Genomic DNA, 14679 nt, shown 5'->3' on the forward strand with positions numbered 1-14679 from the left:
GTCGGTGCCCGGAGTGTATCGGGGTGAGGAACGGACTTGAGGCTGGGAGGTGGTATAATTCTGGGTGCCAGTCCGTAGCGGGGTGTATGTGGACAGGCGGAAGGAGGGCAGCTCTCTGAGGGCCACGCATTGCTTTGTGGCGGAAGAGGCGCGAAATGGCGGCTGTGTGATCCGGCGAGGGATCCGGTGTGAATCCCCGCCATCCGCCACAGGTGCCCCGCCGTGTGTGTACCGGGGGCAGGTGAGGGGGGAGAGGGTATGGTTCGGTGTTTGTGTTCCCTGTTCAGGCCTTCTGTGCGGCCACACTCCTCTCCCACTATGGAGGCCTCATCAGCAGGAGGCCGGGGCCACTCTGGGGATAAGAGGGGGGCTGAGCATCCTCATTGGGGAGGAGGAGGAGGCAGACCATAGTATTGGGGGGGATTTCCATTATATTGCAAGGTGTCATGTGACTGTACCTGGGGAATCTGCCAGGGGCTCTATGGGGGTCCCCTGTGGCTGGCTGAGGTCTCTGGAGGCCCCCTGTGCCAGGTGGGGGATCTCTAGGGCCTTTGGGGGTCCCCTGTTTCACTTGGTGATCTTTGAGGTGTCTGGGGGTCCCCTGTTCCTGGTGGGGGTTCTCTGGAGGTCCCCTGTACCTGGTGGAGATCTTCGATGTTTCTAGGGGTCCCCTGTGCCTGGTGGGAAATCTATGGGACCTTAAGGGGTCCCCTGTGCTTGGTTGGGATCTCTAGGGCCTGTGGCGGTCCCCTGTGCTAGGTGGGGATCTCTGGGGTTCCCCTGTGCCTGTTGGGGATCCCTGAGGTCTCTGGGGTTCCCCTGTGCCTGTTGGGGATCCCTGAGGTCTCTGGGGTTCCCCTGTGCCTGTTGGGGATCCCTGAGGTCTCTGGGGTTCCCCTGTGCCTGTTGGGGATCCCTGAGGTCTCTGGGGTTCCCCTGTGCCTGTTGGGGATCCCTGAGGTCTCTGGGGTTCCCCTGTGCCTGTTGGGGATCCCTGAGGTCTCTGGGGTTCCCCTGTGCCTGTTGGGGATCCCTGAGGTCTCTGGGGGTCCCCTGTGCCTGTTGGGGATCCCTGAGGTCTCTGGGGTTCCCCTGTGCCTGTTGGGGATCCCTGAGGTCTCTGGGCTTCCCCTGTGCCTGTTGGGGATCCCTGAGGTCTCTGGGGGTCCCCCGTGCCTGTTGGGGATCCCTGAGGTCTCTGGGGGTCCCCCGTGCCTGTTGGGGATCCCTGAGGTCTCTGGGGGTCCCCCGTGCCTGTTGGGGATCCCTGAGGTCTCTGGGGGTCCCCCGTGCCTGTTGGGGATCCCTGAGGTCTCTGGGGGTCCCCCGTGCCTGTTGGGGATCCCTGAGGTCTCTTGGGGGGGGTCCCCGTGCCTGTTGGTGACCGAGGTCTCTGGGGGGGGGGGGTCCCCTGTGCCTGTTGGTGACCTTCGAGGCCTCTGGGGGGGGGTTCCCCGTGCCTGTTGGTGACCTTCGAGGTCTCTGGGGGGGGGTCCCCCGTGCCTGTAGGTGACCTTCGAGGTCTCTGGGGGGGGTCCCCCGTGCCTGTTGGTGACCTTCGAGGTCTCTGGGGGGGTCCCCCGTGCCTGTTGGTGACCTTCGAGGTCTCTAGGGGGGTCCCCCGTGCCTGTTGGTGACCTTCGAGGTCTCTGGGGGGGTCCCCCGTGCCTGTTGGTGACCTTCGAGGTCTCTGGGGGGGGGGGGTCCCCCGTGCCTGTAGGTGACCTTCGAGGTCTCTGGGGGGGGGTCCCCCGTGCCTGTTGGTGACCTTCGAGGTCTCTGGGGGGGTCCCCCGTGCCTGTTGGTCATCTTCCAGGTCTCTGCGGGGGTCCCCTGCCTGGGCCTGTTGGTCATCTTCGAGGTCTCTGGGGGGGTCCCCTGCCTGGGCCTGTTGGTGATCTTCGAGGTCTCTGGGGGGGGGGGGGGTCCCGTGCCTGTTGGTGACCTTCGAGGTCTCTGGGGGGGGTCCCCCGTGCCTGTTGGTGACCTTCGAGGTCTCTGGGGGGGGTCCCCCGTGCCTGTTGGTCATCTTCGAGGTCTCTGGGGGGGGTCCCCCGTGCCTGTTGGTCATCTTCGAGGTCTCTGGGGGGGGTCCCCCGTGCCTGTTGGTCATCTTCGAGGTCTCTGGGGGGGGTCCCCTGCCTGTGCCTGTTGGTCATCTTCGAGGTCTCTGCGGGGGTCCCCTGCCTGGGCCTGTTGGTCATCTTCGAGGTCTCTGGGGGGGTCCCCTGCCTGGGCCTGTTGGTGATCTTCGAGGTCTCTGGGGGGGGGGGGGGGTCCCTGTGCCTGTTGGTGATCTTCGAGGTCTCGGGGGGGGTCCCCTGTGCCTGTTGGTGATCTTCGAGGTCTCTGGGGGGGGGGGTTGTCCCCTGTGCCGGGGGGAGGTCTCTGGGGGGGGGGTTGTCCCCTGTGCCGGGGGGAGGTCTCTGGGGGGGGTTGTCCCCTGTGCCGGGGGAAGGTCTCTGGGGGGGATTTCCAATGTGTCTGGGGGTCCCTTGTACCTAGTGGGGATCTGTGTGGGTCACCTGTGCTTGACTGGGATCTCTGGGGCCTTTTGGGATCCATTGTGCTCGACTGGGGTCTCTGGGGGGCCCCCTTTGCCTGGCGGGGATTTCTGAGGTCTCTGGAGGTCCTCTGTGCCTGTTGGGTGATCTGTGATATCTCTGGGGGTCCCTTGTGCCTAGTGGGGATCTCTGGGGGTCCCCTGTGCCTAGGGGGGAATCCCTGAGGTCTCTGGAGGTCCCCTGTGCATGTTGGTAATCTTTAATGTCTCTGGGGGTCCTTTGTGCCTAGTGGGGATCTCTGTGGGTCCCTTCTGTACCTGGTGGAAAATCTCTGTGGCCTTTGGGGGTCCCCTGTACTTGGGTGGTCTTCAAAGTCTCTGGAGGTCCCCTGTGCCTGGCAGGAAATCTTTGGGGTTCCCCTGTGCCTGGCGGGGTTCTCCGAGGTCTCTGGGGGGGTCCCCTGTGCCTGGCGGAAATTTCCGAGGTCTCTGGGGGTTCCCTGTGCCTAGTGAGGATCTCTGGGCATCCCCTGTGGCTGGGAATCATCTTCAGGATACCTAGGGGTCCCATGTGCCTGACAGTGATCTCTAGGGGCCCCGGGGTGCTCTCTGTGTCTAGGAATCATCTTTAGGATCTCTGGGGTCCCCTGTGTCTGGTGGTGATCAAGGTTTCTGGGGGGTCCCCTGTGCGTTGTGGGTATTCTGTCTGGGGGGGAGGTCTGGACTGTATGTGGTACTGATTGGTGGGATGTTTTGGGATACTCTTCCATGTCTGGATTGTATGGTAGGGGTTCTCGCCCATGTCTGGATTGTATGGTAGGGGTTCTCGCCCATGTCTGGATTGTATGGTAGGGGTTCTCGCCCATGTCTGGATTGTATGGTAGGGGTTCTCGCCCATGTCTGGATTGTATGGTAGGGGTTCTCGCCCATGTCTGGATTGTATGGTAGGGGTTCCCGCCCATGTCTGATTATTACAGAGGATTTCTGCAGCGCCAACAGTTTACACAGCACTTTACAACACGAGGGCAGACAGTACAGTTTCAAAAAAATTCAATGCAGGAGGAACCAGGGGGCCCTGCTCATGGAGCTTACAATCTAAAAGGGAAGGTCATGTGATACAAAAGGGAATAACTATGGGGGATGGGCTGATAGAGTGGTGATTGGTGGGAGGTCTGGGTTATATATTGTTTGGGGTGCTCACCATGTCTGATTGGTGGGGGTTGCTCTGTGTGGTATGGTGTACTCTACCATGTTTGGGGGGGGGGGGGGGGGTTAGATTACCTCTGTCACAGTGGGCAGTCCCGGGGTTTCTCTGGTGTCCACACTCTGACTACTGTTGCTGCTCTCAATGATGAGTCTTCATGTCTCTTCTCTGACTGTCACTGGAGACATCCTACCTCTGAGGAGAGCTCTGCCTCCACCATATACTGGATTGTACGGGAATAATCTGATTGATCTGTTTCAGGTATCGTGCTCCTCATCTGATTCCACCAGCTGCTGATATCCGCTCTCCGCCATCATGTTCCTGTACAATATAACACTGCAGAGGGCCACCGGCATCAGCTTCGCCATCCATGGAAACTTCTCAGGTACCTGATATGGGGCTGCTCACCTCTGATATTTAGACCCTCCCCCTCAGTACTCCTCTCCATTATCGGTGATGTGTTTATTCTGGACTACTAATAGAGGAGTCTGGAAATAAATCTCTGCATTCCAGGATGCAGAATCTCTTCAGCTCAGGACTGATACTGTTGTATAGTGTGACATGGCAGGACTGTATTCATGCAGACTTGTGCCGGTACTGACAGGTCCACTTTAAAGTTGAACCTTTTTGCCCCTCTCCCTTGGCTTCCACTCTGAACTTTTCCTTTATTTCCTTTCCTGAATAGGAACCAAATTACAAGAGATTGTTGTTTCCCGGGGGAAGATCCTGGAGTTACTCAGACCCGATGCCAACACAGGAAAAGTCCACACCTTGCTGACGGTGGAAGTGTTTGGGGTCATCCGCTCCCTCATGGCCTTCCGCCTGACTGGAGGCACGAAGGATTATATTGTGGTGGGCAGTGACTCGGGCCGTATCATCATTCTGGAGTATCACCCCTCCAAGAACATGTTTGAGAAGATCCACCAGGAAACCTTTGGGAAGAGCGGTTGTCGGAGGATCGTCCCCGGGCAGTTTCTGGCTGTGGACCCCAAGGGCCGAGCCGTCATGATCAGTGAGTGTGTGAGGTGCTGGCATATATTGGGATTGAGAAGGCCAGTTGTACACGTCTTCATCTCCTGTGTTGTGACTTCCCGGCAATACAGGAATGGGGCTGGTGTAATACAGCATTGTAAGAGGTGCATGATGTGTCCTACAGACCAAAGTACTGGAAGTCCTCTTAACCACTTCCCGTCTGGCCCATGTATATAAACTGCTGGATGGGAGCAGTGTAAGGGCGGGTGGCCATGTATAAACGTCCTCCCCGGCTCCCTGCCTGTGCGTGCTCCCTGGGACACAGCGAAACACCGAACGCTGTACGGGACCTCGGTGTGAGGTCCCGATCATGTGATCACTGATTGGCCGATCATGCGATCACATGAATAGTAGTAAGCAAGATGTCACTTCTGACATCATTGCTTACTACTAGTGAAATCTGTGAATGAGCACAGAGGTCACATGGTACAAGGCTATTCACAACAGCCTTGTACCATGTGACAAGCTGTGACCAATCACAGCTCACAGTATTTCTCAATGGCTGCAGGAATGCAGTCAGAGAAAAGGAGAAATTATTGCTTTTACGCAGCCTTTATGGGTGTAAAAGCAATCGGTGTAAAAAAAAATAAAAAAATCTTTATGGTGACACTGTACTGCTAGGGTGACAGTATGTGGAAAACATAAATAATATAAATATGAAAACATTTTTGAAAAATTATAATTTTTGGTTATAAACTAATTTGAGGTATATATTTTTTATTTTTTTTTTTTATTTTACTAAAAAGATAGATGAATACATTTTGGCCAAGATTTATGAAGAGAGAATATTTATTTGCAAAATCAAAATTCTATAAGAACAATACTTTATATATATTCATCACCCCCCCCCCCCCCCCCACAAGTAGTACAGTGTCACTATGGTGACACTGTACAGCTAGGGTGACAATATGTTAAAAAAAAAAACATAAATAATGATATAAAATAAGTAAAAAAAAATTTGAGAAATTATAATTTTTGGTTATCAACTAATGTGGGTTATTTTTTTTTTTTTTTTTTTCTACTAAAAAGATAGCTGAATACATTTTGGCCAAGATTTATAAAGAAAGATTATTTATTTGCAAAATTTTATAAGAACAACACTTTTTTCAAAATGTTTGGACTGTTTCATTTATATAGCAAAAAAATAAAAATCCCAGTGGTGACTAAATACCACCAAAATAAAGTTTTATCTGTCTCAAATGCTAAAAAATTCATATGGGTACAGTGTTGCATGACTGTGCAATTGTCATTCAAAGTGTGATAGCTCTGAAAGCTGAAATTGTCCTTGACAGGAAGGGGGTGAAAGTGTCTGGACTTGAAGGGGTTAAATCTCTCCTATTTCCTCAAGCTGTAGGAATGTTTAGCGTAAACCTGAACAAAGCAACCTGTCCACGTTAACCACTTGCTGACCAATGTATGTATATAAGCAGCTTGTCGCCAGTCTTTTAATTTAAAGAAAAAAATGTAAACACTTTACAGACAACAAACTGAGAAGGTAGTCAGATATGTAGTGACAGGTCAAGTAATCCAAACAAAGCTATTGGCAGTTTCTGTATGCATACGAACACCCATAATCAACAGACATTAGCTTGTTTGGGTACCAAGGTAGAGAACACAACGTTAACAATTGTATCTATTGATACATGTATATGTTCCGTACAGGGAAGGTACTCTGTATGAACATGAATCTGTAGATATCTAATAACCTAACCCAGGGGTAGGCAACCTGAGAGCCGCAGGACTACAAGTTCCATCATGCCTCTGCAAGTCATAGCTGTAACTGTCAGTTTTGTAATCTTTGCAATGCCTCATGGGAAATGTAGTTCCACAACAGCTAGAGAGACGCAGGTTGCCTACCCCTGACCTAACCAAACTTGCACAAATGGACCATAGTACTGATCTTATATATGACTTGTGTTAGAATGAGATTGCTTCAAAAAAAGTAATATCTAGACTTTAAGTGCATTTTGTGCCTCCAGACTCCCAAGGGGTTTATTTACTAAAGCTGGAGAGTCCAAAATCAGACTCCCTTCTGCATAGAAACCAATCAGCTTCTAACCTCAGCTTGTTCAATGAAGCTTTGGCAATGAAACCTGGAAGCTGATTGGTTTCTATGTAGAAGGGAGTCTGATTTTGGACTCTCCAGCTTTAGTAAATAGGCTACTGTCCCTTGGGGGTTTATTTACTAAAGCTGGAGAGTCCAAAATCAGACTCACTTCTACATAGAAACCAATCAGCTTCCAGGTTTCATTGCCAAAGCTTCATTGAACAAGCTGAGGTTAGAAGCTGATTGGTTTCGATGCAGAAGGGAGTCTGATTTTGGACTCTCCAGCTTTAGTAAATAAACCCCCAAGGGACAGTAGCCTATTTGAAATCGGGTGGAGTGGTGCCAATCCAGGCCTGCTGACAATCTTGAAGCGGACTTAAACCCTCCTGTCCTTTACAACTAAGGAAGCTGCTTCTGATTGATCTGCAACTGCCATGGGGCTGCACATATGCTCAGTTATGACTCCGGCCATTTGATGGTTTGACAGTGTTTGGTTGAGGAGATGAGCAAATGTGACAGTTAGCATTCCCTGCTTTTCAGGAATTTAACTGTTTTTTGAAACTGGTAAATCAATGGGTTTAGTTTTGGTTTATAATTTACTACTGTTTAAGGGTTCTGGGCTTCAGAAAAATGGCAGCTTCCAGCAGGAAGAAATGGGAACAATACTGGAGGCAATTCGCAGCACACACTAATTTTGGTAGCATAATTGTATGGAGTGTTCCTTGGTGAAGAACATTTTTTTATCACGTTGTTATGGGTAATATTTCACTTTTAAGCAACATATAAACCTGGTTTTAATGTGTGTGAAAAATTTAAAAAAATTACACTGGTCAGCAGGCAGTCAATGTATAACTAAAGCTTAACCACTTCCAGTCCGGACACTTTTACACCCTTCCTGTCCAGGGCAATTTTCAGCTTTCAACTCTATCACACTTTGAATGACAATTGCGCGGTCATGCAACACTGTACCCAAATGAATTTTTTACCATTTTTTTGAGACAGATAAAGCTTTATTTTGGTGGTATTTATTCACCGCTGGGATTTTTATTTTTTTGCTATGTAAATGAAAAAGTCCAAAAATTTTGAAAAAAAGTTTTTTGTTTTTTTTTTATAAAAATTTGCAAATAAATAATATTTCATCATAAATCTTTGCCAAAATTTATTCCGTTATCTTTTTAGTAAAAAAAAAAAAATCCTAATTAGTTTATAACCAAAAATTATAATTTTTAAACCTTTTTTTTTTTTTTTTTACATTTTTATATTTTTTTATATTATTTTTTATTTTAATTTTTTACATACTGTCACCCTAGCAGTACAGTGTCACCATGGTGAGGGGGTGATGAAGATCTTTTTTTTTTTTTTTTTTTTTTTATATACACAGATTGCTTTTACACCCATATAGGATGTAAAAGCAATCATTTCTCTTTCTCTCTGTCTGCATTCTTGCAGTCATTGAGAAGTACTGAGTGAGCTGTGATTGGTCACAGCTTGTCACATGGTACAAGGCTGTTGTGAATAGCCTTGTACCATGTGACCTCTGTGATCATTCACAGATTTCACACGTAGTAAGCAATGATGTCAGAAGTGACATCTTGCTTACTACTTTGCATGTGATCACTGATTGGCCAATCAGTGACCACATGATCGGGACCTCGTACAGAGGTCCCGTCCGACGATCAGTGTTTCACTGTGTCCGGAGGACACAGCGGGCACCGGATCGTGGTGCTGCGCGCTCCCAGGGAGCGTGCACAAGCAGGGTGCGGGGAGGCCGTTTATAAACGGCCACCCGACCCTGCACTGCCACCGTCCGGCCGTTTATATGCAACGGCCAGTCGGGAGGTGGTTAAAGCAGAACTTCACTCTCTCAATCAACCTGAGCTATTTTTATTCCTTTATGATATGGCATTAGTATATAAATGGGAAAGTATATCATATTTTACTTGTTTTTAAGTTGTGTGTTTTTTTTTTTTTTTTTTTTCAATTTTAATTTCTTCAGTTACTTCCTGGTTTCCTTGCCTAGGCAAATGATGTCATACATCCCAGCAGTCTTTAGTGGGGGGAGGGTTCTCAGTTCAGCCTACGCCTGAGCTAAGGGCAGATGGATTCCAGGAAGTAAACGATATGTAAATTATCTGCCCTTACTCAAGTTGGCCGCACCCAAAAATGTCGGGGGGGATGCTTTTCAAAATGATTTCTCAGCAAAACGGAGCATGGAAACATGGCTGGATGGTAGTTTCCTTTTGAATATTAAAAATTAAATCGTGTTTTTGGTGCTCAAATGCAGTGCAGTTCCACTTTAAGAATGGTGAAAATCCTGTCAAGAGGGAGAAACCTAACCACATGCCCCCAATCAGATTTCCCTTCACTTCCTGTTCTGCAGATTCAACAGGAAATGAGCTGAAATATTTCCAAAGTTACAGTTATTGGAGCAAGTTTCCCTATTGGAATATTTTCCCTCTATTCCTTTTCTGATGGCAGCTTAAAATTTTGGCTTCTCCCTCACTTTAAATTTCGGCGACGTTGGTCATCGGTATAAATCAGGGACACGGGCAGCAATAAAAACCTTACAAGGGACGTAACTTATAACTATCCAAAACTAAAATAAAAGTTTTTGCTTTAGACACACTTTAAAGGGTTAGTTTACCCTTTTCAGGAAAAAAAAAAATGAAAAGGGGGAGGAACACCCTACAGCCACTTTCTGTGGTCTTCTGATGAAATCAGCGTTGATATAAAACCGTGCTCGCAGTACTTGGTCTGTATCCGCGGTGTTGAATGTGTGTTCTGGTTGCTCACAGGTGCCATCGAGAAGCAAAAACTGGTGTACATCCTGAACAGAGACGCAGCTGCCCGTCTAACCATCTCCTCCCCGCTGGAGGCTCATAAGGCCAACACTCTTGTGTACCATGTGGTGGGAGTAGATGTGGGCTTTGAGAACCCCATGTTTGCCTGTCTGGAAATGGACTATGAGGTAAGATTGACCCCCTGGTAGATATAATACGACTGAATGTTGGTGCTCAGCATGATGAGTTCTCATGTCTCTTCTCTGACTCTTCTGCTGGAGACAATGTTACTCTGATGAGCCGTGAACAATACGGTGAAGCCTTCCTTCAGTATGACAGTTTGTGATCTTGTCAGCCATGTACAGCAGTGTGAAGCCTTGCTGCAGTATGACAGTTTGTGAGCTCTGTACAGCAGTGTGAAGCCTTGGCTGCAGTATGACAGTTTGTGATCTTGTGAGCTGTGTACAGCAGTGTGAAGCCTTGCTGCAGTATGACAGTTTGTGATCTTGTCAGCCATGTACAGCAGTGTGAAGCCTTGCTGCAGTATGACAGTTTGTGAGCTGTGTACAGCAGTGTGAAGCCTTGGCTGCAGTATGACAGTTTGTGATCTTGTCAGCCATGTACAGCAGTGTGAAGCCTTGCTGCAGTATGACAGTTTGTGAGCTCTGTACAGCAGTGTGAAGCCTTGGCTGCAGTGTGACAGTTTGTGATCTTGTGAGCTGTGTACAGCAGTGTGCAGCCTTGGCTGCAGTATGACAGTTTGTGGGCTCTGTACAGCAGTGTGCAGCCTTGGCTGCAGTATGACAGTTTGTGAGCTCTGTACAGCAGTGTGAAGCCTTGGCTGCAGTATATGGCAGTTTAAGTGGACAGCAGGGTGAAACCTTGACTGCATTAGGACAGTTTGTGTTCTGATGAGCTGCATACAGCAGTGTCAGGCCTTTGGATGCATTTTGACCGTTTCGTGTTCTAAAGAACCATGTACAGCAGGGTAATGCTTCCTTTTACTGTGATCATTTGTATTCTTATGGCCTTGATGCAGTCTGTTTTTTTTTGTTTATAGGAAGCTGATAATGACCCAACTGGAGAGGCAGCCGCTAACACCCAGCAGACACTGACCTTCTATGAGCTGGATCTGGGTCTGAACCACGTAGTGCGCAAATACAGCGAGCCTTTGGAGGAGCATGGCAACTTCCTGATCACAGGTCAGTAGACAGTCGGCTCTCTCTGCATTGTCTGACATCACAAGTCCAGTTCCATTGTTCTTATACAATTTTCTTGTACAGTTCCTGGAGGCTCAGATGGTCCCAGCGGGGTGCTCATCTGCTCCGAAAACTACATTACCTACAAGAACTTTGGAGACCAGCCAGATATTCGTTGTCCCATCCCAAGAAGGCGGGTGAGTTGCCCTCTGCGTTGCGTTTTTAACCTGAATCCAGTGGTGCAGCTTTTGTGATGAGTTTTCATGTCTCTTCTCTGACACTCATGAAGAGGATGTAAAGATTCTGATCAGCTGTAGCCTGGACACGTCTAGGAACATGCTCCTACCCAGAATTTAGTGTATGTCAAATACAGTACATCTCTGCAGTACATGCAATGTTTAAGGGCACAGAACACTGAGAAATGTGCAAGTGTGGGGAAAAAATGCCTTCTGACCTGCAAGAAATCCAGTGAGCTCCTAACTACCTATAGTGAGTAGACAACCCTACCTCTGCTGCAGTGAATTCCCAAGTAGTGCTGTCAGCCCTGCCCAGGTATTCCCTGCAGGACTATGGAAACCTTCCACTATGATAAGAAAGATTGACATATTCTGTAGTCCAGCTGGGCTGACAACGCTGCTTGGGATTTCAGTACAGCAGAGGAATTGTTGCTCATTTCAGGAAGTTAGGAGCTCGCTGGATTTCTGGTAGATCAGCAGTTGTTTTTCTGTTGCTGCATAATTAAATTATTAAATCCAGGCAAACAAATCAATTATTTCATAGCCACCGTCACTTAACAATATTGTGTTCATTAATTTAGTTGACTGTCATCTGTTTATCTTAGAAACAATCTCATTAATTCCATAAGTTAACTCCTTTTTGTGGTAGCTTATTCACCAGCAAGGGCCTCTGAGGAGTCCCAACATAGCCACTGCACCATGTAGGCCTTCTTCACCTGAGACTACAAATAAACATCAAGCTGCTCTGTGCTCAGATATGCACAGGCGGAATAGTGAGGCTGCTGTAGATAAGGGTGTGTGATCTGCCCACCAATTCAATTATCTAACTTGAACAGTTGGAGCACCGAAACATGAGCATTACTGAGTTCGAGCCTAAGTGAGTGCTCATGGGACATGTAGTCCTGTCAAGGAGAGATGTTCAGCCTGCTCCCTGACGGGATATAAACAGGAAGTACTGCACAAAGAAATGAAGGGGGCAAACTTACACTTTTTTTTAAACAGAAATGGCGTTTAAGTCATACAAATCTCAAAATAACAAAGCAAATACAGAATAATATCAGGTTCAATCATTAATAAACTGAACAACATAATAAAGCCTTCCAGTGCCATCAATTAGACAAGAAATCCAAGAGTTTCTGCCTCATTACAAAGATAACATATTACAATGCAATCAAATGGCATGGTAATTTGCACATACAAGACAATAGAAGTAGACCCACAGGAAACGGCACCCCGCTCAATGCCAGAGAATGCAGGAGAAGCAGAAGGGGGCACACTTTAGATGGGTGAATAAACATTTACAAAGGAGCAAAAGAATAATAATTTCATTATTGATAATAAATACACTTCAAATAGAGAGCTAGCTTATAAAGCAAGGGTTTATTACTACTTTAGAGAGAAAGCATAGAGGAAGGTCCATGCTATGCAGAGATGTTTAAAATGTGTTTTGCATGCATAGACTTTAATGTGAATCCAGACTAACTGCTTGTTCTCTTTCATTAGAATGATCTGGACGATCCAGAACGGGGAATGATCTTTGTTTGCTCGGCTACACATAAAACCAAATCCATGTTTTTCTTCCTGGCTCAGACAGAGCAGGGGGACATATTTAAGATCACACTGGAGACTGATGAGGACATGGTAAGGAGTTGCTGACCAGGAGGATTGGTATTTGTACTGGTGGGCTTTGTTTTTATCTTGCTCATTGTCTGTCGTGCTCTTTCAGGTCACAGAAATCCGTCTGAAATACTTTGATACCGTTCCAGTGGCTGCAGCAATGTGTGTCTTGAAGACCGGTTTTCTCTTTGTAGCTTCGGAATTCGGGAACCAGTAAGTGATTGTCCCCTTACCATTTTATGAATAGGCTGTGAAGCTTCAAGATGATATAAATGTTGCTGTGTGTTGTAATTTCAAACAGTACAGGCAGTTTCTACAAATTGTGATTTTCTAAGCACCAAAAAAAAAAAAAAATTCTGAGACATGTCACTAACTTTTAAATTTTTAAGGCTAAGTTCAGCTTAAAGGAAAAAAATAAATGCACGTATTTTTGCAGAAAAAGTGTGCATTTTATTATTTTTCCTCTATCGGTCATTGAAGGATACAGCTTAACTTCTCTTGGATGGGTTTGATGCCATCACCTTCAGGAGCAGGACACTATTCTATTATGTTTGTGAGGAGGGATCAAGGAAATGCTTGCGTCTATTCCTGATAGTGTTGCCACTGTTTCAGGCTACAGTTCCATCATGCAATGGAAATTATAGTACATAATGGGCATGAATGTGGATTGGTACACTTTCTGCAAGGCATGAGTGGACGTGACAAAGTAGAAATGGGGCATATTAAATGTTAACATGTTTTATTAAATTTTGGACAAAGCATACACCGTAAGGAGCTGACACTTCTGAGTTTTCCAACCCTGTCAGTGTCCTTCATGCGCACTCCTGCTGTCAACATCAGCTAGGTCTCTCATACTCTGATCTCCTCCTCATTAAGAAAAAAAAACATCAGCTAAGTCAGGTGATGGTGGCATCCAGGAGATCCTGGTTAGTTCCCACTTCTCCTTCATATGGTCTCCTGCTGTCAGCATCAGCTAAGTCAGGTGATGGTGGCATCCAGGAGATCACGGTTAGTTCCCACTTCTCCTTCATATGGTCTCCTGCTGTCAGCATCAGCTAAGTCAGGTGATGGTGGCATCCAGGAGATCACGGTTAGTTCCCACTTCTCCTCCTTCATGTGGTCTGCTGTCAACATCAGCTAAGTCAGGTGATGGTGGCATCCGGGAGATCCCGGTTAGTTCCCACTTCTCCTTCATGTGGTCTCCTGCTGTCAACATCAGCTAAGTCCAGGTGATGGTGGCATCTGGGAGAATCCCGGTTAGTTCCCACTTCTCCTTCATGTGGTCTCCTGCTATCAACATCAGCTAAGTCAGGTGATGGTGGCATCCAGGAAATCCCGGTTAGTTCCCACTTCTCCTTCATATGGTCTGCTGTCAGCATCAGCTAAGTCAGGCGATGGTGGCATCCAGGAGATCACGGTTAGTTCCCACTTCTCCTTCATGTGGTCTGCTGTCAACATCAGCTAAGTCAGGCGATGGTGGCATCCAGGAGATCCCGGTTAGTTCCCACTTCTCCTTCATGAGGTCTCCTGCTGTCAACATCAGCTAAGTCAGGTGATGGTGGCATCTGGAGAATCCTGGTTTGTTCCCAATTCTCCTTCATGTGGTCTCCTACTGTCGGCATCAGCCAGATGGCACTGGGAATTCTGTCCTGGGAGCTGCACACTGTAAGCTACAGAGCAGAAACACCATCTCTTGCTCCTGTGTGTAGTTCCTAAGACAGGAACATCATGCACGTCAGTGGGGAAAGCAGAGTTGTCCTTTTATATACAGGAGCTGGGAGGTGAGTTCTCCTTCCTCTGTGTACTCCCCAACCAGCAAGTAGCCTGCCAAGTGACAATGGGACTTCTATTCTTCATTACTGGGGCATTTAGGAAGATCTGTAATTTGGTCAGTGATGAGCAGCAGAGCTTCACACTTTGCCACCTTTTACATTACTGCTTGTCACTGGCCCAGTCGCTCAGATCAAATCTTTCACTTTTTTACTCCAGATCTTTTGGACTTCTTTAAAGGAATGGGTCACCACTGTGATACAAATTAAGTTATGTTGATCCTCATACTTG

General features: G+C 47.5%; 1 protein-coding gene across 3 annotated transcripts in view; it reads left to right on the forward strand.

Moving 5' to 3' along the window:
- The first annotated feature begins 123 nt into the window (after positions 1–123).
- SF3B3 (splicing factor 3b subunit 3) overlaps positions 124–14679 on the forward strand; it is a 35811-nt gene continuing 21255 nt past the window's right edge. The window contains exons 1-8 of one of the 3 annotated variants that reach the window (XM_089659217.1): positions 124–241; positions 3969–4092; positions 4393–4719; positions 9582–9754; positions 10627–10768; positions 10850–10962; positions 12505–12642; positions 12728–12831. In XM_089659217.1, the coding sequence (XP_089515343.1) occupies positions 4023–4092; positions 4393–4719; positions 9582–9754; positions 10627–10768; positions 10850–10962; positions 12505–12642; positions 12728–12831 (1067 nt within the window). In that variant the 5' untranslated portion in view covers positions 124–241; positions 3969–4022. The remainder of the gene's footprint in view (positions 242–3968; positions 4093–4392; positions 4720–9581; positions 9755–10626; positions 10769–10849; positions 10963–12504; positions 12643–12727; positions 12832–14679) is intronic. The other 2 variants (XM_089659219.1, XM_089659218.1) reach the window with 2 other exon arrangements.

This window comes from Staurois parvus, unplaced genomic scaffold, assembly GCF_062004578.1.
Source record: "Staurois parvus isolate SC_StPar_1 unplaced genomic scaffold, SC_StPar_1.0 ptg001136l, whole genome shotgun sequence".
Lineage (NCBI taxonomy): Eukaryota > Metazoa > Chordata > Amphibia > Anura > Ranidae > Staurois > Staurois parvus.